At 44.3% G+C, this 27,134-nt stretch overlaps 4 protein-coding genes across 6 annotated transcripts; 3 read left to right on the top strand and 1 right to left on the bottom strand.

Annotated features, from left to right (window-relative positions):
• Nucleotides 1-390: 390 nt before the first annotated feature.
• Nucleotides 391-8,295, top strand: LOC109646822 (calpain-15-like). 2 transcript variants are annotated; one of them, XM_069525545.1, is made up of 13 exons: nucleotides 391-519; nucleotides 1,742-1,929; nucleotides 3,215-4,307; nucleotides 4,482-4,690; nucleotides 4,889-5,072; nucleotides 5,144-5,367; nucleotides 5,444-5,569; nucleotides 5,827-5,979; nucleotides 6,130-6,291; nucleotides 6,536-6,756; nucleotides 6,985-7,130; nucleotides 7,285-7,463; nucleotides 7,764-8,295. In XM_069525545.1, the coding sequence occupies exons 2-13, from the start codon at nucleotides 1,769-1,771 to the stop codon at nucleotides 7,939-7,941; spliced, it is 3,036 nt and encodes a 1,011-aa protein (XP_069381646.1). In that variant the 5' UTR covers nucleotides 391-519; nucleotides 1,742-1,768; the 3' UTR covers nucleotides 7,942-8,295. The 2 variants fall into 2 exon arrangements, 1 of the variants encoding a protein (XP_069381646.1); XR_011241155.1 differs by lacking the exon at nucleotides 7,764-8,295 and having other exon boundaries at nucleotides 6,536-6,776; nucleotides 7,285-7,424.
• Nucleotides 8,296-9,700: 1,405 nt separating this feature from the next.
• LOC109646056 (E3 ubiquitin-protein ligase CHIP-like) lies at nucleotides 9,701-12,296 on the top strand. The gene is made up of 8 exons (XM_069525563.1): nucleotides 9,701-9,893; nucleotides 10,203-10,415; nucleotides 10,734-10,932; nucleotides 11,105-11,270; nucleotides 11,355-11,442; nucleotides 11,573-11,629; nucleotides 11,706-11,822; nucleotides 11,975-12,296. Exons 2-8 carry the CDS (start codon nucleotides 10,239-10,241, stop codon nucleotides 12,098-12,100), a joined length of 930 nt encoding a protein of 309 aa, XP_069381664.1. The 5' UTR covers nucleotides 9,701-9,893; nucleotides 10,203-10,238; the 3' UTR covers nucleotides 12,101-12,296.
• Nucleotides 12,297-12,914: 618 nt separating this feature from the next.
• jmjd8 (jumonji domain containing 8) lies at nucleotides 12,915-16,542 on the bottom strand. Of its 2 annotated transcripts, none has more exons than XM_069525564.1 (9): nucleotides 16,375-16,542; nucleotides 15,492-15,587; nucleotides 15,300-15,378; nucleotides 14,955-15,051; nucleotides 14,810-14,878; nucleotides 14,514-14,633; nucleotides 14,183-14,250; nucleotides 13,843-13,977; nucleotides 12,915-13,425 (listed from the first exon to the last, which is right to left on the bottom strand). In XM_069525564.1, exons 1-9 carry the CDS (start codon nucleotides 16,470-16,472, stop codon nucleotides 13,345-13,347), a joined length of 843 nt encoding a protein of 280 aa, XP_069381665.1. In that variant the 5' UTR covers nucleotides 16,473-16,542; the 3' UTR covers nucleotides 12,915-13,344. The 2 variants fall into 2 exon arrangements, with proteins under 2 accessions (XP_069381665.1, XP_069381666.1); XM_069525565.1 differs by having other exon boundaries at nucleotides 15,330-15,378.
• A 4,932-nt stretch (nucleotides 16,543-21,474) lies between these two features.
• On the top strand, nucleotides 21,475-26,890 carry LOC109641883 (trypsin-like). The gene is made up of 6 exons (XM_020106456.2): nucleotides 21,475-21,613; nucleotides 23,067-23,087; nucleotides 23,447-23,606; nucleotides 24,919-25,187; nucleotides 25,491-25,630; nucleotides 25,960-26,890. The coding sequence occupies exons 1-6, from the start codon at nucleotides 21,559-21,561 to the stop codon at nucleotides 26,239-26,241; spliced, it is 927 nt and encodes a 308-aa protein (XP_019962015.2). The 5' UTR covers nucleotides 21,475-21,558; the 3' UTR covers nucleotides 26,242-26,890.
• Nucleotides 26,891-27,134: the final 244 nt, after the last annotated feature.

Genomic DNA, 27,134 nt, shown 5'->3' with positions numbered 1-27,134 from the left:
TGTGTGTGTGTGTGTGTGTGTGTGTGTGTGTGTCGGCTGTCCTGTCCTGGTCTTGTCCTGGAAATGTCCCCTGGAGACACAAGCTCTCCACAGGAGGGGGACGTCAAGAGGAAACAGGCTTCAAAATAAAAGCTACGAGCAGATATTTTACAATGAGCAGTTTGGTGTAAGTTTATAAAATATATTATCAAATGTAATTAAGCTTTTTATTGATGATTTAATGTGGTCCTTTTTGAAACGTTGAATATTGATGAATATTTATATTAATATGAACATTATTATATTTATCTCATTTATTTTATCGTTTTAATTTGTGTTAATAAATGCTGCAGCGCATGTAGGTCAGCAGGGGTTTTATTTTGAAGGAGCTGACAGGAAGTGTGTGTTGTTCTCAGGGTGTTGACGGTGATGGTGAGGAGGAGCCGTGGTGTCTGAGCTGACATGTCAGAGGATGCAGAGCTCAGGAGCCGGCAGGAGGATCCAGACCCTTCGTGCACGACCCCCGTCCATCTGCAGGAGGTAAGAGTCCAGCTGCCGCCTCACGGCCCTGCAGCTGCTGAGGAGGAGGAGGAGGAGGAGGAGGATGCTGAGGATGCTGAGGATGCTGTCCTCTCATGTCCTCTCATGTCCTCTCGTGTCCTCTCGTGTCCTCATGCTGCAGACACCAGCTGTACTGCAGGTTACCTGAAGTCTGTGTGAACTTCACAATCAGCAGCAACGAGCTGCAGAGAAATCACAAGGATCTTTTCTGAATCTGCATCAAACAGAATTCACTCAGATTCTGAATTAGATGCATTTGTTTTCATGTGGAGACTCAGGGACACGTTAGAGAAGGAGACACGTGTGATTTTAAGGTGACACGTGTCTCCTGACTCAAGTTCTTCTGTCCTGCTGCAGTTTTCAGAGAATTCGAGTCGTTGTTCAAGGACACAACTGTGAGACAGAAGAGACGCAGCGTCTCAGAGTCACTGAAACTCACACGATGAGGATTTGTTGGTTTGAGTCAAATCACAACAAATATTATTCGAGTTTGAAAATCTTCTGCTTTCTGTTGGTTTTAATTTTTATATTTCGTTCGAGGTTCAAATTGTTCAAATCTTCATTTTTACAAAAAGCTAAATTTATTGTTCTGATCCAGAGAAAAAAAACAAAAAGCATCACAACATCAAAACTAAAACCTTTAAAGCGTCACTATGCAACTGTTACTGAGCAACAGCGCCCCCTGCAGCCAAACATGGGGATTACTCATGATCCCCGGCTTCCTGAACCTTTACTAAATTCATTTCTATTTTTAAAAGTGCACCACGATTAAAGTTCATTATTTACTTATTATTTTTATTATTGATTGTATTTATATTATTATTATTATTTATTTTATTTATATTATTATTATTATTGATTGTATTTATATTATTTTTAAAATTTGAAGTTTGATCTTGAACTTAGAGTGAAAATATGATTTAAACTTTAGTGTAAACATTAAACATGAAATATTTTTAAACCCTGAATTTATAAAACTATTGATTATATTTTGAATCAAACTCGTTTTATCTCTTTATCTGCAGCTTATTTTCAAAATCAATTGTTTGTAAAAAGTGAAAAATATTTCTCTTAATAAAAATGTAAACAAACAACCTGGAGAAGATCAGTGACAAAGAGAAGCATCGAGTCTCAGGAAAGAAGAAGTTTGATGACGTTTGATGAAGTTTGATGACGTTTCTTCTGTCTCCTGCTCTTTCAGGGCCTCTCCTCCTGAGCCAGCTGCATCATGGGAAGTTCCTCCTCGTCTCTTGTTGAAGAGGTGGATGGTGAAGCTGCACCTCGGGGTGCTGCTCTGCCCCCCTCCCCCACCATGGGTTGTTTGAGGAGCAGCCAGAGCTCCTTCCTCCCCCGACAGCTTCCCCGAGCCAGCAGGCACCGGGAGCGCAGGTGAAGCAACAATCATACATGACAACAACGAGAATGATGTCGTGGTTCATCCAGGGCAGGTTCAACATGTATACACTACATTTATACATCTTATTACCAGACCTGTGAGGTCGCTGTGACCTTTGACCTCTAGAATCGAATCAGTTCTGGTGGAAATGTGAAGAATGATTATTCTGGGTATTGTTTGGTCACGAGACTTAAAAACAAGAGGAAGATAAATCAAGTAAATATTAATAAACAGATGCAACGAGACATTTAAACCAGACCAACAGCTTGTGTTGAAATGATGTGTAGAGAAGAAGTGATGATGATGATGATGATGATGAAGATGATGATGATGATGATGAAGATGATGATGATGATGGTTCATTCAAAGAATAACGACGTGTTCCACACTGAACCGTGCGGCTGCCGAGCAGAGGAGAGATTTTATTAATATTCTGCACTCGTCATGAATTTTTCATTAATTGGTCGATAAAAAGTGAACGTCAGCCTCCCTGAGTGTGTCCACATGTCCGCTTATTAATTATTACTGTCCCTCCGTCTGATGTTCTGTCTGTAAATGTCTGCGCCAGAGTCTCGCTGACAGGAAACGTAACGATCGGATGATAAGACGATGAGATCAAAGAGAATTACGTCACGTCTGAAACATGGAGATCGAAACACGCTTCAAAAAGAAATCAAAGAGAAAAAATAAGACATCATTGAAATCATTTAGTAATTAGTAGGTTGGTTAGTTGGTTAGTTAGTTAGTTAGTTGGTTGGTTGGTTGGTTAGTTGGTTGGTTGGTTAGTCAGTTGGTTGGTTGGTTAGTTGGTTGGTTGGTTGGTTGGTTGGTTAGTTGCATCTCACGCTGCTGTCACTCGTGCGGGTCGTGCTGCGTGTTCTGGAAGTTTCTGGCTTGATGCCAAGATGCTTCAGGCGCAGCTGGAGAATTTGGGCCAAGCGTCCCACCGGCTCCTCGGGTCTAAATTTCTCCTCGGGCGTCACGGTACAAATAATCTGGACCTGATTCACAGTCGAGTTCTGCAGCGTTTTAGTTTGTGAGTCAGTTAAAACACATGTTCTCTGTGCACCAGTTACTGAACAGCCTCTGTTTTCACTGAAGAGCAGCTTCTTGTATCATTTCCATGTTCATGCATTTATATATTATATTATTATAATATATATATTATATATGTTATATATGTTTTTATGTGTAGTTGCATCAGTAAATCTGAACGTTTTTCCTAAAGTTTACGAAGATGGAAGATATAATATAATGTGTTGTTGTGTTTCTCTCCAGTTTCTCCTCTGGTTCGATGCCAATGCAGAGGAGCCAATGGACTTGTGGCTGCTGTACTTTCCTGAACGCAGCCGGCGCCCCCCGCTGCTCCATCTGTGAAGCCCCACGGCAAATACCCGACACCCGGTGGATGTGGCCGGGGAACAGCAGGGAGGACGCTGGCTGGTCCTGCCCACGCTGTACACTGGCCAACTCCCCCGACAGCCTGGCCTGCTCTCTCTGTGGCTTCACCGGCTCGCTGGACCGACCCCGGAGCTCCTCTGAACACCAGCCCCGGCCCCAGCGCTCCAGCAGCTGCTCGGGGCCCCTGAGGACACCGTCGACTGAGCCGTCCAGGCAGAAGGACGGGACATTTCCAGGACCTGCAGATGAACGCAGCCTGATTTGGGAGTGTTTGAGGTGCACTCTGCAGAACACTCCTACCTCCATGTCCTGCTCTGCCTGTGGGGGCCCACGCAAACTGTCCCTCCCCCAGATCCCTGCTGAGGTTCTGCTCATACCTGAGGTCTGCGGTCAAACAGGAACCCGACAGCCTGAACCTGCAGCGGGGGGGCTTTCACTTTCCGTATCAGCCAGAGAAGAGTGTTTACCTGTGGACGCTTCGTATCCGGACACAGACTCAGTCCTCAGTGCATCGTCTTCAGGTCATAACAATCCAGTTCCCTGCAGTCGACGAGAGGTGCCACCTCCAGATGTTTCCCTCAGTCAAGCACAGAGCGTCAGTCCTTCTCCTTCAACTCTGGCCGTGTCACATCTGTCCGCCCAGCCAGAGCTGCTGCCCGGCCGGCGACTCAGCATCCTCAAAGAGGAAATGTCCCCACTGTCTCCTGCATCAGACGGCTCTGGGTCGTTCCCACCCGCCGTGGTCTCCGTCCACAGGACCGAGGAGTGGACATGTCCGGCGTGCACTCTCATCAACAAGGTCCAAGCCAAACACTGCCTGGCCTGCCACACCCCCCAGCGACACGCCTCCCAGCTCCGACCAGCGGAGTCGACGAAGAGGAAGGAGAGCATGTTGGGGGAGGAGCTGCGACAGAGTGATGAGGGGGAGGCCAAAGAGCTGTGGGAGGACATCGTCAACTTCTGCAGGGAGGTGTGTACCTAATCAATCAATCAGTCAATCAGTCAATCAACCAGTCAGTCAATCAATCAATCAATCAATCAATCAACCAGTCAGTCAATCAATCAATCAATCAATTCGTCCGTCCACCAACTTAATGTTGAATGTTTGAACTCGACTCCGACACTTTTCAAACCTTCCCTTCAGAACGCGGTGACGTTTGTGGACGATAGTTTCCCTCCTAGTCCGAAGTCCGTTGGATTCCCGGCGGACGACAACGTCCAACATCGGGTCAAAAAGTGGCTCCGCCCACAGGAGATCAGCTGCAGCAGCTTCAGAGACCGGGGCGTGAAGTGGTCTGTGTTTCGCACACTTCGCCCATCCGACATTCTGCAGGGACTTCTGGGTAACTGCTGGTGAGAAAACAAAACACAGAACCGTCTGATCAAATGTCATCTGCCCCCCCCCCCTGAACCTTAATTCATCTGAATGATTAAAAAGATAATAACAATAAAAACTAGAATAATGATGAACCACATACTGATCCAGGTCTGGTTGGTTCTGGAGCGTTGAGGTTTTTAGGATGAACAGTTGATGAATGTGTTGGAGAACAGGTTCCTGAGCGCCCTCGCTGTTCTGGCCGAACGACCTGAGCTGGTGGAGAAGGTGATGGTGACCCGCTCGCTGTGCGCAGAGGGAGCCTATCAGGTGCGTCTCTGCAAGGACGGCTCGTGGACCACGGTGCTGGTGGACGACATGCTGCCGTGCGATGACACCGGGCACCTCCTCTTCTCTCAGGTAACGAAACCCGACTGTGTTTTTCCAACAAAAGATGTCGCTCCTGTGTTCATGTGATTTTCCTCCTCCAGGCTCAGAGGAAACAGCTCTGGGTGGCTCTGATAGAAAAAGCGCTGGCCAAGCTCCACGGCTCCTACTTTGCTCTGCAGGCCGGTCGTGCCATCGAGGGCCTCTCCACGCTGACCGGGGCCCCCTGCGAGTCTCTGGCCCTCCAGGTCAGCGCCACCAACCCCAAGGAGGAACCCATCGACACGGACCTGATCTGGGCCAAACTGCTGAGCTCTAAAGAAGCAGGGTGAGAGTCAGGAAAAGAAATCATCTGTTCTTGATTCTGATCTGTTCAAACCATCAGACCCGTCTGTCTCCGCCAGCTTCCTGATGGGGGCGTCTTGTGGAGGAGGCAACATGAAGGTGGATGACGCACAGTACGAGTCTCTGGGTTTACGTCCACGACACGCCTACTCCGTCCTCGATGTGCGAGACATTAACGCTCACAGGTGACGACTCACTCGATGTGTGAAACAAGCGGGCGTAGCTCGGCCTATCTGAATGTTATATCATTCCTAAATCCTGATTGGTCGTGCAGTCCACAGTCCACTCCCTCCAGGGACAGACAGAGGGTGGACGGAATGAAAGAGGTCAAAATTCAACGTTTAGGACTTTTCTGCTCGTACCGTGAACCAATCAGACGCCAGGGCTCGGTGTCACTAACACGTCACGTCTCATGACGTCCAACACCTGCTTCCTGTTCCAGATTACTGCAGCTGAGGAACCCGTGGGGTCGATTCTCCTGGACGGGTCCGTGGGCCGACGATTGGCCAAACTGGCCTCCACACCTGAAGAGGGAGCTCTGCACGCAGCGAGCCGAGGACGGTCTGTTCTGGATGGACTTCAGGGACTTCATCAGGTAGATCAGGACTCGTCAGTTTATTGTCTTTAACCACAAACTACTACGAGTGTTCAGGTGTTGGTAGCTGGACTTCACTCAAGTTTATCTGTGGTACAGTAGTGTGTGTGTGTGTGTGTGTGTGTGTGTGTGTGTGTGTCTCTCTGGCAGGTACTTTGACTCAGTGGATATCTGTAAGATTCACTCAGACTGGCAGGAGCTCCGGGTTCCAGGAGTTTTCCCCCGAGGAGCCGACGTCCCGGTGACGGCGGTGTCCCTCACGGTGCTGGAGCGATCAGCTGTGGAGCTGGCTCTGTTCCAGCAGGGCAGCAGGTGGGACGACACGACATCAACCACGATAACCAGAGATATGAAACACTCCCATGTTAAAGAATCAGCTGTACTAGGATCAGTTAATCCTCTCTCTCTCCCTCGACACATTTGTCTGCTGGTTTCAAACTCTGCGGACAAACAGAAAGTGACTTGAGGAGTTCTGTGGTTCAGCCTCCGGAGACACAAGAAAACAAAGGACACTGAAAACACACTCATCCTGAACTGTCCTCCTGTCTGTCCTCAGGCGATGGGACACAGCGGAGAGCCATCTGCTGGATCTGTGCGTGTTGGTGTTCCGAGTCGCCTACAGCACCTCGGGGTCTCTGACGCTGGGTCGCCTGCTGGCTCACAGCCGGCGCTCAGTCAGGAGGTTTGTGGGCTGTGACGTCATGTTGGAGCCGGGCGAGTACGCTGTGCTCTGCTGCGCCTTCAACCACTGGAACGGCTCCGTCACAGAGGGGACAAGTGAGCAACCCGGGACTGAGGTGGACTTCCTGTGTCGAGTCTTTAGTGCAGCTTGGTTCCTTGTTCTGTTAAAAAATAAATATGACATTAAATATATGAATAAAGTTGACCTCAATGGAAAAGCACAAAATGGCGCCGCCCTCATCCAAGATAGTTCATCTTGATTTTTGCACAACGGGAGGAAGTGGAGACGTGTTTGAAATATGTTCGTGTGTGGTGTGTTTTCAGCGAGCAGCTGCAGATCTGAGCCGCCTGGTTACACGCTCGCTGTCTACAGCTCCAGGCTCGTGATGCTGGAGCAGGTTACGGCCTCCAACACAACCATCGCCGACGCCATCATCCAGCTGACGGAGACCAAAGGAGAGAGGCACGAGGTTGACGCTGCTCAATGCAAACGACTGATGAACTGAAAACTAGAAACTTTTATTGAGTTCAACTTGACAACTGGTGTGTGTGTGTGTGTGTGTGTGTGTGTGTGTGTGTGTGTGTGTGTGTGTGTGTGTGTGTGTGTGTGTGTGTGCACCTCAGGGTCGGGAGGGGATGACCTGTTTCTACCTGACCCACGGGTGGGCGGGGCTCATCGTCATGGTGGAGAACAGACACCCCAGACATCACCTGCACGTGTCGTGCGACTGCAGCGACAGCTTCAACGTGGTGTCGACCCGCAGCAGCCTGAAGACCATCGACAGCATCCCTCCTCTGCACAGGTTCACGGCCTGTGGGCGTTTCTGTGTTGGTCCCTTCACAGGAACTCATCAGACACATAAAGATGACGACATGTCGGCTCCCACAAGCGAAGCCAAAGCATTTGGATGCAAACTTAAAACAACCTCAGAGTAGACGTTAAATAAAAGTTTGTCGAAGATGTTTCTGTCATTTCAGCTCGTTCTTCTCTCTCTGATGTTTACGTTTCTCGTCACTTTGGTTTGACTCAGTTATTTATGATGTGAAAACAGGCGGAGACGTGATGATTGACAGCTGACACTGAGTGTCTCTGTGTCTCTCAGACAGGTGCTGGTGGTTTTGTCTCAGCTGGAGGGAAACGCTGGATTCTCCATCACACACAGACTGGCTCATCGTAAAGCCGTTCAGGCGTCTCTGGGGAACTGGAGTCCTTCTAAGGCGACACACAGTCCGGCTCTGAGCCCAGAGACTGCAGGTCTGCACCGGCCTCGACCGCTCTGACCAGGAAACAGATCTCAGCCTCTGTAAAGGTCCGACTCCCGGAGACGTCTGTCTGTCCCATTTGACTCTTTGATGGACAACAGGAATACGTTTACTCTAACAAAGAGATGATCACGTGTAGCGAGCAGACAGACCGAGGTCACATGACGGTGAAACCTTGTTCAGCGTCTGAAGGGTGAGAACTACATGAAACACTGGAATCATCCTTTAAGGAGACATATGTTCATCTTCATGCTGAACATTTTAAATGAGGGAAAAAACATCAGTGTCCTCAGACTGTGTCCTCAGACTGTGTCCTCAGAGTGTGTCCTCAGACTGTGTCCTCAGACTGTGTCCTCAGACTGTGTCCTCAGAGTGTGACTGTGTCCTCAGACTGTGTCCTCAGACTGTGTCTTCAGACTGTGTTCTCAGACTGTGTCCTCAGACTGTGTCCTCAGACTCTGTCCCCAGACTGTGTCCTCAGAGTGTGACTGTGTCCTCAGACTGTGTCCTCAGAGTGTGACTGTGTCCTCAGACTGTGTCCTCAGACTGTGTCCTCAGAGTGTGACTGTGTCCTCAGACTGTGTCCTCAGACTGTGTCTTCAGACTGTGTTCTCAGACTGTGTCCTCAGACTGTGTCCTCAGACTCTGTCCCCAGACTGTGTCCTCAGACTGTGTCCTCAGAGTGTGACTGTGTCCTCAGACTGTGTACTCAGACTGTGTCCTCAGAGTGTGACTGTGTTCTCAGACTGTGTCTTCAGACTGTGTCCTCAGACTGTGTCCTCAGAGTGTGACTGTGTCCTCAGAGTGTGTCCATCGCTGCAGCTCCTCTTTTCAGCCTCTGTCTCACTTGGTTTCAGCTCCTGGCTCTTTAAGACCCGCCCTCCAGACTCTGATTGGTCTGGGTTACGTTCAATCTTAAAACATTTGAAACTGTTTTTGTTCCAGTTTCCGTTTGAATGAAACAGTTTCTCTAAACTGTGTCAACCAATCAACGACTGACGAGGTGTCTCAGGAGCGTCAGTGTTTCCTGTGCAGGGGAGGAGCTAAACTAACCACAGACTTTTTAACTTCGCAGAACTTTTACATTCACAGAAATAAGCAGTGAAAAAACTATAATCAGATTTATTGATTTAGGCGGACGAACAGATCAGATGATTTCTTTTCGGTCTCAGAGCAGCTCTGTCATCTAGTGTTCGATCTCTGGACTCGTCTTCACTGCTGAGACATGAAGACGAGTTAATAATAATAATAATCTTCTTTGTTCGTGTGAAGCTGAGCTGTAACGTGTTTCCGACACGCGGACGTTTGAATAAAGTTTAGTTTAGAGACACAGCACAGACTCACTGTGTGACTGCATTCGCACTTTATGAACTTTGAACTATGCTGGATTCTTCTGGTTTTATTTAAGAGATGTTTCAAACTTGCACAATCATGAATCCATAACGATCATCTGGTTTTCAGAGGGAAGATGGAAAAACTATGCAAATGTTTGTCAGTTGTCTTGATGCTACATTAAATGTGTGCAGCTCTTTATCTTCGGTTCATGTCTTGTATCAGAAGGATTCAAATGGAATTTATATTTTATGATTAGTGATTTTTTTTCCATATCATTTATCCGGAATGAAGCAATTTTCAAAATAAACCAAACCAATCTGTAATAAAACATCTTTGCACCATGAATCTTTATCGTCACAGTTTCTTCTGTCTCATTTTTAGTCAAAATATTTGTTGTCCTTAATTTTCTGTAATAAAACTTTCAAAATAAAAGCAGGGCTTCCTCTGTCTGCAGCTGATGACGCATTTGACGTCACGGATCCAAACCAAAACATCTGTTAGCCTCACAGCTGCTAGCTGATGCTAAGCTGTTAGCCACCGAGCTAAGTTTCAAGAAACCGTTTTTAATTAAACTTCCGCTTCGTTGAACTCAGCGCGTGCCCGTGGACTCAGCTCTCGTCGAACAGCGGCTCCAGGTGTGTGCGCGTGACAGTGAAACATGTGGAGAAAACAGGAGAACATACATGTGTCATGGTTTTAACATGTTTCCACTGAGGATGCTGAAACTGCACAGAGGGGGCTAATGCTAACAACACGTTAGCTTCAGGTCACAGTGACTGACAGCTGAGAGACAGATAATCAATCAATTAACGACAAGCACAGATAGATTGTGATGCTGCTGTGTGTGTGTGTGTGCGTGTGTGTGTGTCTGTGTGTGTGTGTGTGTGTCACTCTCTGTGTGTGTGTGTCTCTCTCTGTGTGTGTGTGTGGACTAATGTCTCCAGGTCTCAGGTTGTCCCTGGCAGCAGCCGAGCGTCACGATGGGGAAACAGAGTGCGGAGGCAGCTGCTGGTGGAGCATCGAGCCGAGTGGACAAGATGTCAGAGAGTCCGGAGAAGAGTGTGTGTGTGTCGGCTCAGGAGCTGAAGGAGCAGGGGAACCGACTGTTCCTGAGCCGCAAGTACCCGGAGGCTGCCGCCTGCTACAGCAACGCTATAGTAAATAACTCTGTTCACCTTCTGTGCTCTGTCGCTCTGCTGAGTGGGTTCATCTCCTGAGAGAACAAGTGACCGAGAGTCTCCATCAGCTCCAGTGGAAGACTCAGGATGTGAACAACGAGGAACATTAAACACAGATTCTTTGTTGATGATAAAATGAATTTCTCTTGAAGTGACACATCATCTCTTTATTCAAACGATCCCCTGAGCTCCACGCAGCTTTTACAGATTTTAAATGTACAATGAACAGAGCTTGGTTTTGTCTGACATCTGTTTTCCGTCATACGTTTGTGCGTCTTGTGTTCTCCCCTCCGTCAGACCCAGAGTCCCTCGGTCCCAGCCTTCTACACCAACAGAGCTCTGTGCTACGTGAAGCTGCAGCAGTACGACAGAGCTCTGAGCGACTGCAGGAACGCTCTGGAGCTGGACGGGCACTCGGTCAAAGCTCATTTCTTCATGGGCCAGTGTCACCTGGAGATGGAGAGCTATGACGAGGCCATCGGCAACCTGCAGAAAGGTGCCACATTTAAATCTGCGTCACCGCAACAAGATGAGAGTCACCTGTAAAAGAGTTGTTCATCCTCCAGCAGCGATCATTGAAAACAGGATTTTGCTGTTGAGAGGTGAAACCTGTCGACTGTCAGATCTGTAGGAAACGACATAAAATCAACATGTGCTCTTTGTTCCAGCTTATAATCTGGCAAAAGAGCAGCGCCTGAACTTCGGTGACGACATCCCCAGCGCTCTGCGTTTAGCTAAGAAGAAACGCTGGAGCAGCCTGGAGGAGAGGAGGATCCACCAGGAGAGCGAGCTGCACGCCTACCTCACCAGACTCATCCTCGCTGAGAAACACAGGCAGGTCGCTTCCAGGGTCACGTTCACGTTTCCTCCGTGAATTATTCTCGTCTCTAAAGTAAAAAAAGAAAGTCTCGTCCACAGAGAACTGGAAGGCTGCCGGCGGACGCAAGAGGACAAGACCGAGGACGGGCGAAGTCAACACGGCCTCAACGAGATCCACACGAAACACGTAGGTTCAGGCTCCACATTTGAATTTAGGGGCTAAAGAGTTTTCGTCTGCCTCCACTCTGATTGGTCTGTAGTCAGTGTGATGTCAGGTGGGCGGGTAGCAGTCGTTCTGTTTGAATGTTTCTCCACAGGACCGATATCTCTCAGACCTGGAGGAGCTCTACTGTCAAGTAGACGAGAAGAGGAAGGTGAGTGACTCGTCCCTGAACTTAGCGAGTTAACGTCAGCCGAGTCAGGACACTGAGTTTGTCGTGTGTTTGGCAGAAGCGGGAGATCCCAGACTTCCTGTGTGGAAAGATCAGCTTTGAGCTGATGAGAGAGCCGTGCATCACTCCCAGCGGCGTCACGTATGACCGGAAAGACATCGAGGAGCATCTGCAGGTAAAACAACATTTACGACGACTGTGACGCAAAAACGAACACACCTGAAAACACTTCTTTATATTTTAATAGCAACGATAGAAATCCTTTCATTGTTTTAAGTGTTCCAGCAAATACGCTTTTATATCAAGTCGTCTCTTCCTGTGTTCCAGCGAGTCGGACACTTTGACCCGGTGACACGAAATCCACTGACCCAAGATCAGCTGATCCCCAACCTGGCCATGAAGGATGTAATTGATGCTTTTATTTTGGAGAATGGATGGGTGGAGGACTACTGAACGACGAAGAGGAAGTGAGGTTTATTTTGACAGTTTAGGAACAGAAAGAAGTGTTTGGTTGTTGAGCAGCTGCACAAACTGTCATTCACACTTAATCTCACTGGTCTGTGTTTTCTGAATCATTTCCCTCTGAGCTCAACACGTTTTTATTATAGATGAATAAAAATAAATAAGTTCAATTAAACTCATCGTTAAATGGATAAAAAAAAAACATTCTATAACAAAAACAATCGTATTTGTTCTCATTCATGTAACTGTTACCATGACAACAGGAAACTAAAGAGGAACGTAAGGGAAATTAGGAGGAAAATACAGAGTTGTTAAAAGTTTTTTACACACACACGTAAATAAAATACAGCACAGGTAAGAAATGGGAAAAGTAGTAGAAATTTAAAGTTTGTTGAAAATTCAGACGAAGAAGAAAAAATACATTTTGGCTTTTCTAATGAAAAATTGGCTTTTTCTCTGATCACACTCGAACGCCTCGCTGTCCGAACCCCGTGCTGCAGCGTTTCTGTCGTCACGATCGGACCTGCCGCCAAATTGAATTTATCCGCCGCCTGAGCTTCAGCAGATCTGAACGGGAACACTGACGGCAGGAAGTGAAACGTGACGGCAGCTGAGAATCAAACTGCTGACGACAATCAGATTAGTCACAGAAAGGAACCAGATAATCACCGTATGCTGCACCTGTCGTAGTGTTTGAGATAGAAGCTGTGAGTGTTTGGGCTTTTTTAAAGAAACGTCCGTCGATGGATTGTAGAAGCTCAGTGACACCACAGTGATGAAAAAAAGATTCTGGGAGAAAGTTTCCTTTAGTTCAGGATCTTTTATTTGGTCTGCGACAGAAACAGGCTCCTCGCTGTGCAAGAGCTTTTTTATCTTGACACTGATGCAGAGTTGTAGAAAAACTAAATGTGTTCTTGTTTTGTTTTTTTACTTGTTGAGTGTGAAGTATTTGTAAAGGAGACACAATCTGTTTCTGTTGCTTTGGTCATGAAATACACATAATCATTATTATTATAATCGTCATGATGAGGAAACGTGGCTGGAATGTTGCTGTTGTTCGTCTTTAGTCCCTGAAATGAAACGTCTTCATCATCCGGACCAAAATAAAACCAGGAGAAAAAGCAGTTTGTCGGATTCGTCCTCGTGTCGTTGAGTCTGTTTCTTTTCCTGAAGGAAAAACTCAAACAGAAGTGATTCTTAAAAAAAAAAAAGAAATATGGGAGAGCTGAAGACGCTCAGCCCAGGAAGGTGGAGATGAAAACGCTGGTGTCCAGGTTGAGAGTGGCGTGCCACCAGCGGTCAGGGAAATACAGCACCTGACAGGAAACACACAGAACACGAGTGACGACAAAAACACTTTCCTGTTCACACTCGTTTTCCTGCTCCGGACCAGGGTCGAACCCGCCCCTCAAACTCCTCCCACTCATTCAGTTTATCTCAACCTGTCTAAGCCTCGTCATCGGAGACTTCCAGAGCCGTGATGTCTTCAGGTGGACATGAGACCTCGAGTCTGTCTCAGGGAGTTTGTCTGTATTTTGACCAGTTGTCACTTGGACTCAAAGATGAACGGAGGTCAAAGGTCAGACTGACCTCCGACATGTACGTAGACTGAAAGTGTTGTGGTGGGTGGAGTCGTACAACCACAGGGTGGTGATTGTCTACATGATGATCTAAAATCACAACAAAGTAATGGCTAACGTCTTTAACTGAATGTCTCTGGCGGAGTGCGTTACCTCTCCCGGCCTGATGGTGCACTCCAGTGGAGCCTCGTGCTCGGGCAGGTTGGGGTAGGTGTCCCTCACCCAGGACAGGGTGGTGTGGTTCGGGTGGAAGTGAGGCTCCTTGTCAGGCGGGTAGAGGAACCAACGCTGTGAGATTTAAAAAAAGAATCAGATTCACAGTCACTGAGCACTTTATTAGGAACACCTTGTTCACGCACTCGGCCAGAAACTAAAATCCTCCAATGAGCAGTGGATTCAGGAGAAGTGTTTCCTGTGGGGGGAGGAGCTATCTTTACCGCATATATTATTCCAACAGGAAACAGAAGAAGAATCTGGTTGTGTGTTTTTTTACCTTTCTTCCGTAGATGACCTCAGAGTAACCGGGGCCGTGCCAGTGAAAAGGAACTCCGGTTCCAGGACCTGACCATAAAGACACGTTTTCTCTCCCGAGTCTGAAGCTTCATGTTCGTTCATGTTTCATTTGATCTGACACTTTTGGTTTCACATTGTAATTTAGGGACGGAAGACTTTTGTCTGACATACGTTCGTCCTCAAGAACATTTGATCGATGTGAAATAAGATTTTCACTTTGTTGAAGATAATTACAAAATAGATTTCATCCTGCAGCTCCCTCAACTTCTAGAGACCACTCATGTCACAGCCTCGTTATCAAGCGAACAAACCTGCGATGCCGAAGCTGTACGCTCCGCTGGTGTGAGGCAGGACGTACGGTGGAGACTCGTAGTGATCGAACAGACGCTGCCACTCGGTGAAGTTGTTGTCTCCAAAAAAATACATGGTGTCTGTAGAAGAGAGAACCAGATTGTTAATGACAGTGACGCCTCCTCAGGTACAAATGTTAAAGATCGTTCACAGACTGAATAAAGACGATCAATGACTGTAAGCACCACTACAACAAAGTACAAATACACAACTACAAGTCAAAGTCCCGCGTCAAAAGGAAGTGAGGTTAACTCACCGCTGCCGAGAGCGTCGGTGGACTGAGGCCTCAGGAACTTGTCCACGTACTCCTGGAAAGGGACGTCCACTGAAACACATTCATCACGTGTCCGTTACAGTCGGATTATCACAGCGTGAGCGAGCGAGTGTTCAGACGTTCGTACCTTTCCTGTAAGAATAAGTGTTAGCTGTACTGAGCCGCACTTTCCGAGAGCCGTATTCTTGTAGTAAAGTCGACTTGGAGCAGAGCAGCTTGAATTTCTGAGACGAAACATCGACATGTTCAGAGGAGACAGACGTCCACATTCTTCACTCCAGTAGAAATACAGATACTGGTGTTAAAGTACACACTCTGAAATATACTCAAAGTACAAAGTTTCCCTCTGAAGGTCGTTTCTATCGTCTGTATCTGTTCAAATCAAACTTTACTAACGAGACTCGTGTCCTCAGGACGTGTTCAGCTGAGACTCCTCGATGACGCTCACGACTCTGAACAGAAAACACTTAACTCTCAAATGTTTGGATGATTCCACTCGTACCGTGTTATCAGTCAGACCTCTGAGGACGACCGGTCGACTGTAGGCGTATCTACAAACCACAGACGGACAGTGTCAGTAGAGAACGTCACCGCCACGGAGACAAGAGTGCATCTTATAACACAACCTTGAAACAGATCTCGCCTCGAGATGAGTGAAACGTACCTTTCAATGAACTGTTGGTATGAGAGCGAGGCTCCGTCCAACACGTCGATGTTACAGGAACCTTCATCCTGGAACCTGACGTCTGAATCCACCCACCTGAACACAAAGATCACGTCTGTTCTCTGTGCTCATACGTGTGTCTACAGTCACAGATACATACGTGTGGCTACAGTCACAGATACATACGTGTGGCTACAGTCACAGATACATACGTGTGGCTACAGTCACAGATACATACGTGTGGCTACAGTCACAGATACATACGTGTGAATCTAACGTGTGAATGTAGCCACGATGAATCATTGACGAACCACAAATTAATCCATAGCTATTTTGGAAATTGGTAAATGATGTCATAATTTAGTTAAAGACTAAATCAGAGAGAAAACTAAATATATCACTTTATATAATTATGTCCTGATGTCACTTTTTTAATGAGCTCCGACAATCAGAGACCTCATTGTGATACCTGAGGATTGTGGGTAGTGTAGTCCTTCTCCTCAAGCTCGTAAATAAAACACATGTTTCTTCAAACACAGTTGACTTGTGGTTTTGGTGAGTCCACCGTGGATGGTTAAAACATTACGGCTGCTGGTCAAGAGGAATGATGGGAGTTTTACTTCCTGAACAGGTGGAGTTCAATAAAAACAGGGATGATGGTCACATGGTGGAGGTCATGTGATCCGGAGGTCCAACCTGAACCTGCTGTGACGTCACAGCGGCAGGTTCAGGTGCTCCTCAGGTGTTCCGGTGTAACTCGTGATATGTGTTTACATGTCGGTCCATTGGATCAGACTGCAGATCGTCACAGTGTCGTTACAATAAACCTGATCACCAGTTAACCCGGAACACCGGCTCATGCTCCAGATGTCCGTGAACTCACCAGCCTCCCGCGTCATCTGGCCGCTCCTGTGACGTCAGGGCCACGCACACGCTCAGCAGCACGCACGCGGCCCGATTGATCGATCCATTGATTTCCATTCAGGAATCGATCACGACAACACGCACGAGCCGGCGAGACCTCAGAGCAGCTCCGAGCTCCGCCCACTTCCTGTTTAAAGACCAATCACAAAACACCACATTAAACCCGAGCTGCGTTCAGGGAACATGGGAACAATCAACACGCCGCGCAGTGTGGGTGGGAGGTAATGAAGTACATTTACTTAGTTACTGAACTTAAGTACGTGTTTCGTGTATTCTTACTTCATTACCTCCCACCCACACTGTGAGACGTGTTGAATACTTTCCTGTTTGCCACAGACTTTTATTAAATCAAATACTAACTCATTTATTACACTGCACTATTATTTTTATACACTTTCTTATTGTAACTTGATTATAATGATGCCACAGTGAGCAGGGACGTGTGTCATGAGTTTATTTCATGTATTAAAACCTCTACTAGTCTAACAGACACACATCACAACATATATGTCGTCATTAGTTGAGAAATACTCTGAGTATCTCATGAACCCGCAGTGATTTTCCAGTTTGGTCCACAGGAGCTTTGTTTCTTTATATACAGTCTATGGTTTTAACAGTGAATCACAGCTGCAGCTGTTCAGGGTTCAAACAGTGTGACGGTGTGAAAGGCAGAGCTGCTCCTTCAGAGTCCCATCACGTCACAGGTTCAAGCTTCAAAACTTCTGACTCATTTCTGTGGCTGTGGAAAAAAAAGTGTGAATAAGAAACTCACCGTCTATCTGTGCGTTGTTTCCTGTGGGAGACACAAGACTAAAATACTTAGTTATCTATTTATACTTAGTTATCTATTTAAACTGACGTCTCCTTTGTGCCACAGTGATTCTGAAATGTATTCAAACTTTTTGGAGCACAGAGGAAACCAGCAGCTTGTTTCCATCAGGTATGTTGCTGGGTTGGAACAGGAGAAACAACTGTTGACCATTACCTCAGAGAAGAGATGAGGTGAGGGAACGTGACAGAGCGAGAACATCACGTTTTATGTGTAAAATCTTCATTTAAAATCTGTCATAAAAACATAAAACCTGATTTATTTTCCGTAGAAGTATGAAGACGTATTAAAATCCGGAGGCACAGCAGCAGTAGCTGCAGACGGATGGACACCTTGGAACTGTTCTCTGTGAAATCACTGAATATCTTCAGTATTCAAACACTCATTGTTTAAAATGACTCCTTGACCTCTCACTGAGAAATCCAGTGAGTCATCCAGTGCAGCTTTTCTGGTTCCTCCCCACTCAGCCTGAAGGAAGGTTTCCTGGAGCTGTGAGCCTGCGACAAGCAGGCGAGAGCATTTCACTCCTTTGACCCAGAGAAACTAACAAACCAAGAATATCTGGTCTTTTAGATTCCTCCTGACCCCTCCCCCAGCCACTCAGCCTTCAATGTGAGATTTAGGGAGTTGGCTGTTTTGCAGCAGGAGTCACTCACATGTGTTTGTTTGTGACTGAAGCCACGTGTATGAGAACAGAGAACAGATGGAGAGAACGAGAACCCATTTGTCACTGTCAATCAACACAATCTGAAAGAACTGGTTAAAGAACAGACATACGTGTTCATGTTGTAAAGAACAGACGCATGTTTTCACGTTGTAAAGAACAGACATATGTTTTCACGTTGTAAAGAACAGACGTATGTTTTCACGTTGTAAAGAACAGACGTATGTTTTCATGTTGTAAAGAACAGACGCATGTTTTCATGTTGTAAAGAACAGACGCATGTTTTCATGTTGTAAAGAACGGACGCATGTTTTCATGTTGTAAAGAACAGACGCATGTTTTCACGTTGTTAAGAACAGACGTATGTTGTCACGTTGTAAAGAACAGACGTATGTTTTCATGTTGTAAAGAACAGACGTATGTTTTCATGTTAATAAAGAACAGACGTACGTTTTCACGTTGTAAAGAACAGACGTATGTTGTCATGTTGTAAAGAACAGACTTATGTTTTCATGTTGTAAAGAACAGACGTATGTTTTCACGTTGTAAAGAACAGACGTATGTTTTCATGTTGTAAAGAACAGACGTATGTTTTCACGTTGTAAAGAACAGACGTACAGTATGTTTCATGTTAATAAAGAACGGACGTATGTTTTCATGTTGTAAAGAACAGACGTATGTTTTCATGTTGTAAAGAACAGACGTATGTTGTCACGTTGTAAAGAACAGACGTATGTTTTCATGTTGTAAAGAACAGACGTATGTTTTCACGTTGTAAAGAACAGACGTATGTTTTCATGTTGTAAAGAACAGACGTATGTTTTCACGTTGTAAAGAACAGACGTACAGTATGTTTCATGTTAATAAAGAACGGACGTATGTTTTCATGTTGTAAAGAACAGACGTATGTTGTCACGTTGTAAAGAACAGACGTATGTTGTCACGTTGTTAAGAACAGACGTATGTTGTCATGTTGTAAAGAACAGACGTATGTTTTCACGTTAATAAAGAACAGACGTATGTTGTCATGTTGTAAAGAACAGACGTATGTTTTCACGTTGTAAAGAACAGACGTATGTTTTCATGTTAATAAAGAACAGACGTATGTTTTCACGTTGTTAAGAACAGACGTATGTTGTCACGTTGTAAAGAACAGACGTATGTTTTCACGTTGTAAAGAACAGACGTATGTTGTCACGTTGTTAAGAACAGACGTATGTTTTCATGTTGTAAAGAACAGACGTATGTTGTCACGTTGTTAAGAACAGACGTATGTTTTCATGTTGTAAAGAACAGACGTATGTTTTCACGTTGTAAAGAACAGACGCATGTTTTCACGTTGTAAAGAACAGACGTATGTTGTCACGTTGTAAAGAACAGACGTATGTTTTCACGTTGTAAAGAACAGACGTATGTTGTCATGTTGTAAAGAACAGACGTATGTTTTCACGTTAATAAAGAACAGACGTATGTTGTCATGTTGTAAAGAACAGACGTATGTTTTCACGTTGTAAAGAACAGACGTATGTTTTCATGTTAATAAAGAACAGACGTATGTTGTCATGTTGTAAAGAACAGACGTATGTTTTCACGTTGTAAAGAACAGACGTATGTTTTCACGTTGTAAAGAACAGACGTATGTTGTCATGTTGTAAAGAACAGACGTATGTTTTCACGTTAATAAAGAACAGACGTATGTTGTCATGTTGTAAAGAACAGACGTATGTTTTCACGTTGTTAAGAACAGACGTATGTTTTCATGTTAATAAAGAACAGACGTATGTTGTCACGTTGTAAAGAACAGACGTATGTTTTCACGTTGTAAAGAACAGACGTATGTTGTCATGTTGTAAAGAACAGACGTATGTTTTCACGTTAATAAAGAACAGACGTATGTTGTCACGTTGTAAAGAACAGACGTATGTTTTCACGTTGTAAAGAACAGACGTATGTTGTCATGTTGTAAAGAACAGACGTATGTTTTCACGTTGTAAAGAACAGACGCATGTTTTCACGTTGTAAAGAACAGACGTATGTTGTCACGTTGTAAAGAACAGACGTATGTTGTCATGTTAATAAAGAACAGACGTATGTTTTCACGTTGTTAAGAACAGACGTATGTTTTCATGTTAATAAAGAACAGACGCATGTTTTCACGTTGTAAAGAACAGACGTATGTTGTCACGTTGTAAAGAACAGACGTATGTTTTCACGTTGTAAAGAACAGACGTATGTTGTCACGTTGTAAAGAACAGACGTATGTTTTCACGTTGTAAAGAACAGACGTATGTTTTCACGTTAATAAAGAACAGACGTATGTTGTCATGTTGTAAAGAACAGACGTATGTTTTCACGTTGTAAAGAACAGACGTATGTTTTCATGTTAATAAAGAACAGACGTATGTTTCATGTTAATAAAGAACAGACGTATGTTTTCATGTTGTTAAGAACAGACGTATGTTTTCATGTTGTAAAGAACAGACGTATGTTTTCACGTTGTAAAGAACAGACGTATGTTTCATGTTAATAAAGAACAGACGTATGTTTTCACGTTGTAAAGAACAGACGTATGTTTCATGTTAATAAAGAACAGACGTATGTTGTCACGTTGTAAAGAACAGACGTATGTTGTCACGTTGTAAAGAACAGACGTATGTTTTCACGTTGTAAAGAACAGACGTATGTTGTCACGTTGTAAAGAACAGACGTATGTTGTCACGTTGTAAAGAACAGACGTATGTTGTCACGTTGTAAAGAACAGACGTATGTTGTCACGTTGTAAAGAACAGACGTATGTTTTCACGTTGTTAAGAACAGACGTATGTTGTCACGTTGTTAAGAACAGACGTATGTTGTCACGTTGTAAAGAACAGACGTATGTTGTCACGTTGTAAAGAACAGACGTATGTTTTCACGTTGTAAAGAACAGACGTATGTTGTCACGTTGTAAAGAACAGACGTATGTTTTCACGTTGTTAAGAACAGACGTATGTTGTCACGTTGTTAAGAACAGACGTATGTTGTCACGTTGTTAAGAACAGACGTATGTTTTCATGTTGATAAAGAACAGACGTATGTTGTCACGTTGTTAAGAACAGACGTATGTTTCATGTTAATAAAGAACAGACGTATGTTGTCACGTTGTAAAGAACAGACGTATGTTTTCACGTTGTTAAGAACAGACGTATGTTTTCACGTTGTAAAGAACAGACGTATGTTTCATGTTAATAAAGAACAGACGTATGTTTTCATGTTAATAAAGAACAGACGTATGTTTCATGTTAATAAAGAACAGACGTATGTTTTCACGTTGTTAAGAACAGACGTATGTTTTCACGTTGTAAAGAACAGACGTATGTTTTCACGTTAATAAAGACCAGACGTATGTTTTCACGTTGTTAAGAACAGACGTATGTTTCATGTTAATAAAGAACAGACGTATGTTTTCACGTTGTTAAGAACAGACGTATGTTTCATGTTAATAAAGAACAGACGTATGTAATGTTGTCTGGGGTATGTGAGGTGTTGTATTTGTGGGTGGAGAATGACAGAAACCAAACTTACCTGACGGGAGGAGTCACACCTTCCTGGTCCGCCACACTTTACTCCGCTGCTCTGTTTATTACCACACAACGTTTGAAGACTCAAACATGGAGGTGAAGCTGTTGGTCTGTGCTGTGCTGCTGCTCGTCTTCATGGTCTCAGGTGGGTGCTGTTAAATAACCTGTCAGGAGAGGATCACTGTCAACAATCTGACTTGTTCTCAGTGAAAAGAATCTGAGTGGAATATGTTAACTTTTTCAATTTCTCTTTGAAACTGGTTCATAACTTCACATCAGACAAACTCACTTCAATCCATCTTTTATATCAAATACACAAATTCATATCCACTGATGGTGGAGCAAAGGAATTAGGATGAAATAGGGTTTTATTATAAAATCAGTGGTGGTAAAAGAAATGAATGAGACAACATTAAACCTAAAAACTCTTGTGTTAAAGACGTTTGGTGAAAGTAAGTTTTGAGAGATGACCTCAGGTAAAGTAGAGGGTCGGGGCCCTGACAGCCGGGGCCCTGACAGCCGGGGCCCCGTCCCCTCGACATCAGACGCTCACACAGGGACTTTAAATTCAACAAGAAGACTTTAAAATCAGTAACAAGACACACAGAGGGACAGTGAAGCAGATCTCAGGGATTTGATCGTGGTGACATGGGTTCAGCGTCCTGCAGCTGTGGTCCGTTTGGTTGTTGTCGGAGCGTTGATACGTTGAAACTGAGCAACAGAAAAGCTGATCTGGAGTCTGAGGTTCAGTTCAGCTCCTCACTGACATGGGAACATGCAGCTGAACAACGAGCACAGAAACTGCTGGTTACACACAAACACGATGTGTTTTCTCTGACAACCTGAAAATCCACTTTTATTACATCACACAAAGGTGTGACTTTGTAAAAGTGCTGGTTTGTGGTTTTTACCTTTGACAGCAGATTCAGAATTTAAAAAAATATATCAACATGAAAATCCAGTTCTGCCTCTCAGTGTTGATTGTTCACACAGGAAGTGGATTCTGCTGCTGGTTCCTGGGACTCTCAGTGATTGTGTCACTAGAGGATTCCAGCTTCTCCCTCTGCTTTATCTAACAAGGATCAGAGGAGTGTGACTATGTTAAAAACAAGAAATACGTTTTTACGATTCAGTTTTTAATCACCAGTCAAGAATTTTATATAGAAGTTTATTTATTTGTAATTTATATTTTAAAACTTAGTACAGATTTCATCGGACAGGTTCCATGTGAAGAGTTTTCAGTTCAAACACGTTGGTTTCATTCTGTCAGGGTTCGTTTCTCGTGTCATTGTAAATCCACAGATAAATATTTGCTATGTCACAGTTGAAACTCTTCCTCTGAAGAGATGTTGTCTTAACAGGAAATTCTTCCTTCATTTGTCATCCATCAATCTCTTTGTTTCTGTAACTCGCCTCACTCTGAAGTAACCAGTTGTTTCTCCTGTTCCAAACCGACCCAGCGACATACCTACTGGTTTCCTCTGTGCTCTGATGTGTGTTCGATCAAGAAGTTTGAATATATTTCACTGTGGCACAAAGGAGACGTCAGTTTCAGGTTAAATAGATAACAAAGTATTTCATTATTGTGTCTCCCACAGGAAACCACGCACAGTTAGACGGTGAGTTTCTTATTCACACTTTTCTTTAGTCTTTCAATTTTTCTTCTGCCACAGTAATAAATGGCTGAATCCTCAGTTTTTTCTGATTTCACTAAACGCACACACACACACACACACACACACACACACACACACACACACACACACACACACACACACACACACACACTCACACGCACACACACACACACACACACACACGCACACACACACACACACACACACACACACCCTGGGGGTATGACCTTTATTCACAAATCAAATGAAACCAGAACTGAGACACTCACACTGACAGGGACAGTTAACACTTCACACAAACAGTGGCAGTGGTGACTTGACCTTTGACCGTCTCCACCCAGTTTGTGGCACCGCACCGCTCAACACGAAGATCGTAGGTGGCGAGGACGCTCCTGCAGGATCGTGGCCCTGGCAGGTGAGTCTGCACACCTCTGCTCACTTCTGTGGAGGCTCCCTCATCAACAGCCAGTGGATCCTGACTGCTGCTCACTGTTTCAGTAGGTGAGCTCCTGTCGGCACAAACACGACATTTACAGCAACAATCCTAATGTGAATAGGATGTGAGTTTAAAGATTCAGTGTGTAGAGTTCAGTGACATCTAGTGGTGAAGTGTCATGTTGCAGCTGAACACCCCTCCCCTCCCCCCTCCTTCCAAACATGAAGAAGAACCTGTGGCAGCTTCAGTCGTCATAAAAACTCTAAAGGTTTTAGTTTGTTCTGTCTGGACTATTGTAAAAAACATGGCGGCCTCCGTAGAGAGGGTCCCCTCCATGTAAATATAAAGTATGTAAATATAAAGTATTTAAATATAAAGTATTTAAAAGAAAACTACAATTCATACAATTTAGATGAAACGAACTAGTGGAACATCACGAGGATTATTCTACATTAAATTTCTGCCAATAGTCCCTTTCACCTAAATCTTACACACTGGAGCTTTAATGGAGACTTATTATAATTATGTCCATCTTCATGGTGATTATTTTAATGACAGTTATGACTGTAAAGTGTCTTCATGCTCTAATGTTCAGGAAACATCTCTGTCCTCGGACTGTCCATCGCTGCAGCTCCTCTTTTCAGCCTCTGTCTCAAACACTTGTTAGCTCCTCTCTTTTAAACCCTCCTCCTGAGTTCAGCACGGACAAACTTAACAAAATGTTTATTTAGATGCTAACGGGGGTGCATCGAGCTCTGTTGTGATGCACAAACGTTCTAATATGGCAGTTGAGAAGGTCCTTCTTGTTGTTCTTGAGAAAGAAATCTCCTGATGAGTTTTAATAAAATACACTTGATTTGTCTTTGTCCATAACATATATATTCAGATTACATCACTTTTATCTTATTGTATTGAATAAATTCATTATAAAATACCAACATGTCCTGTAACATCTTCAGTTGATGAATCTGATCTGTAGAGAACTTTACAATCCACTGTGTCACTGTCTTTTAACATGACAGAGTTTATATCCGCATCAATGCAAAAACATTTAGCGGTTGAACGTGTCCCTGGCTCCGTTAGCGAGGTGCCAGATGCACATTATGTAAAAGCGTGACACTGTGATGTGATGGGGACGACTGACGAGTGGTTTCAGGAGCTTCAGTGTTTTCTGTGCAGGAGAGAAACAGAACTTTAAACTGTGCAAATCTTTTACATTCACAAAATACTAGAAAACACACGAGGAAACAAACAGTGAAAAGCTTCATGAGTCTCCTTTAAAGAAAGAGTTTAAAGTTACATCATCATTCAACCAACGTCCTGCTGATGTCACAGCCCTGGTCAAACCCTCACATGTTGTTCGTTTGTCTTTCTCAGCGACAGCACGTTCGGTTTGTTGGTTTACCTCGGACGTGACACTCAACAAAGCCTGAATCCTAACGAGGAGTCCCGGACAGTGTCCCAGGTTATCAGACATCCAGATTATAATGAAAACTCCAATGACAACGACATAGCCCTGTTGAAACTGTCCTCGACCGTGGACTTCACCAGCTACATCAGACCTGTGTGTCTGGCATCAGCTGACAGTGTTTTCCCAACTGGGACAAACTGCTGGGTCACCGGCTGGGGAACTATTAACTCTGGTGGTAAGTGCTCTGTTATTACTATTACTAATTCTATTTCTGATACTTTTACAATTAGTATTAGTATTATTATTACAATTATGATTGTAATAGCTTTCACAGGAGTTTGTGCTCCGGCCACCACATGTCTCTTTAGATAGAACAGAGCTCTTCCAGTCAGACTGAATTCAGCTGACGCACTCATGAGTGGAAGGGGAGGATCGCTCTTATGGCCTCCAACAGTAAAATAATGTGAGATGTAACACTTTATTTTCAAGGTTCGAAACCTTCACTTCTGTAAATGCTAACGTTCTCGTTCTTTGTCAGTTTCCCTCCCTTCCCCTCAGCGGCTGCAGGAGGTGCAGGTTCCCGTCGTGTCCCAGAGTACGTGTCGCGAAGCTTACAGTCAACTCACAAGCAACATGATCTGTGCAGGTCTGTCCGAGGGAGGGAAGGACTCCTGCCAGGTGAGTCTGCCTCCAACACAACATATACGCACCAGCAGGGGCTAGTGGGGCTCCAATGCTTAGATTACAAGATGGACGACAAGTATTCATGGGTCTGATACGTTTGCTATTTAAATGTTCGGTCTGTAAGATTTGGGTGAAACGGATCTAATGATGTATTAACTAGTGTGTTCTATCTATATTGTATGAATTGTTGTTTTGTTAAAATTTGTATTGAAATACTTTATGGGGTGAGGTGAGGGGAATTCAGCTGCAACGTGACATTTCACCACTAGATGTCACTCCATTCTACACACTGAACCTTTAACTGTCTTGTGTGACCTGTTCAGGGAGATTCAGGCGGCCCCTTGGTGAGCAAAAATGACTCCAAGTGGGTCCTTGCGGGAGTGGTGAGTTTTGGAAACGGCTGTGCTGAACCCGACTTCCCAGGAGTCTACACCCGAGTGTCTGAGTATGAGTCCTGGATCAAAAGCCAAATCAGCAGCGACCAGCCGGGCTTCGTCTCCTTCACGGGCTCTGGAGCCACCGGAGCCGCTCGCATCTACTCACTCTCGCTTCCACTGCTGCTGTCCCTCCTTCCTGTTCTCCTCCCTCTCTTCGTCCTCTCGTAGGACATTTGATGATGCCAGATGTTCGTCAGGAAGATTAATGAAGAAATAACCATAAAAACATCCGTCTGAACCAGGTTAATCAAATATTACAGACAAATAGAAAATAAATTGAATACACTTAATGATGTTTTACTCTATTTGATGATTAGGTTGAACATTAGTTGGTTTTAATACAGTTTGAAGTGATCATAAGTTACTTTATCACTGTGGGATTATTAATGAACTTTATTAATGATCTTATTAGTACAGGACCTCATCGTCCATCAAGCTGTCTGACTCTTTTACCTGAAAACTCATTTTAATTACCTGTGTTAATGAGCATAAATATTCATTTATTTGCACTGAAGGTAAAGTTTTTAAACTTGAACCTGTGACAATGAAAAAACATCTTTACTTTTTACCTCTTTTAAATTTTGTATTATTATTGTAACTTTTAATACTTTCAGACTATTTTTACACTGAACAGCTGTGACCAACTGTGATTTACTGTTTAAACAAAGCTTACATGAAGTGCATTAAATTGTTCTGACAAATAACCAATTAATTTGATTTTATATTAACAGATGCAATCGTGTATTAGAATCACTTTTCAGTGTGGATTATATTGGACTGGAAATGTTAAATAAATGCTTTATTTACTTTTTTCTTATCATCTGGAGTTGATGCTGAATTCATGATCACATGTTCACTGAACTTAATTACAGAGTTTTGTTACCTAAAGCTAACGATGTTCATTTGTTGCTCAATGTTCAGCACGTCGTTTTGTTCACTGTTGTGCATGAACGTGCTAAAAGAACCGATCAATCTGAGAGTGCTGAGCTACGCTCACATTTCATGGCACCAGCATACAGGGACAACACTGCTGATGCTCTTAGCAGTTTCTAGACCTCTTA

Source organism: Paralichthys olivaceus, chromosome 5 (genome assembly GCF_024713975.1).
Source record: "Paralichthys olivaceus isolate ysfri-2021 chromosome 5, ASM2471397v2, whole genome shotgun sequence".
Taxonomy (NCBI): domain Eukaryota; kingdom Metazoa; phylum Chordata; class Actinopteri; order Pleuronectiformes; family Paralichthyidae; genus Paralichthys; species Paralichthys olivaceus.
Note: the sequence above shows the minus strand (reverse complement) of the source record. Positions and strands in the feature narration are given on the sequence as shown.

Coding starts and splice junctions, on each gene's coding strand:
- LOC109646822 (XM_069525545.1), top strand. CDS start 1,769: ATGGGAAGTTCCTCCTCGTCTCTTGTTGAAGAGGTGGATGGTGAAGCT. Junction 6,757..6,984: donor CTCCGTCACAGAGGGGACAA/GTGAGCAACCCG, acceptor GTGTGTTTTCAG/CGAGCAGCTGCAGATCTGAG. Junction 7,464..7,763: donor AGCATCCCTCCTCTGCACAG/GTTCACGGCCTG, acceptor TGTGTCTCTCAG/ACAGGTGCTGGTGGTTTTGT.
- LOC109646056 (XM_069525563.1), top strand. CDS start 10,239: ATGGGGAAACAGAGTGCGGAGGCAGCTGCTGGTGGAGCATCGAGCCGA. Junction 10,933..11,104: donor CATCGGCAACCTGCAGAAAG/GTGCCACATTTA, acceptor TCTTTGTTCCAG/CTTATAATCTGGCAAAAGAG. Junction 11,443..11,572: donor ACGAGATCCACACGAAACAC/GTAGGTTCAGGC, acceptor GTTTCTCCACAG/GACCGATATCTCTCAGACCT.
- jmjd8 (XM_069525564.1), bottom strand. CDS start 16,472: ATGGAAATCAATGGATCGATCAATCGGGCCGCGTGCGTGCTGCTGAGC. Junction 14,634..14,809: donor CACCGACGCTCTCGGCAGCG/GTGAGTTAACCT, acceptor TCTCTTCTACAG/ACACCATGTATTTTTTTGGA. Junction 14,251..14,513: donor GTACAGCTTCGGCATCGCAG/GTTTGTTCGCTT, acceptor CTTTATGGTCAG/GTCCTGGAACCGGAGTTCCT.
- LOC109641883 (XM_020106456.2), top strand. CDS start 21,559: ATGGAGGTGAAGCTGTTGGTCTGTGCTGTGCTGCTGCTCGTCTTCATG. Junction 25,188..25,490: donor GGGAACTATTAACTCTGGTG/GTAAGTGCTCTG, acceptor GTTCTTTGTCAG/TTTCCCTCCCTTCCCCTCAG. Junction 25,631..25,959: donor GAGGGAAGGACTCCTGCCAG/GTGAGTCTGCCT, acceptor TGACCTGTTCAG/GGAGATTCAGGCGGCCCCTT.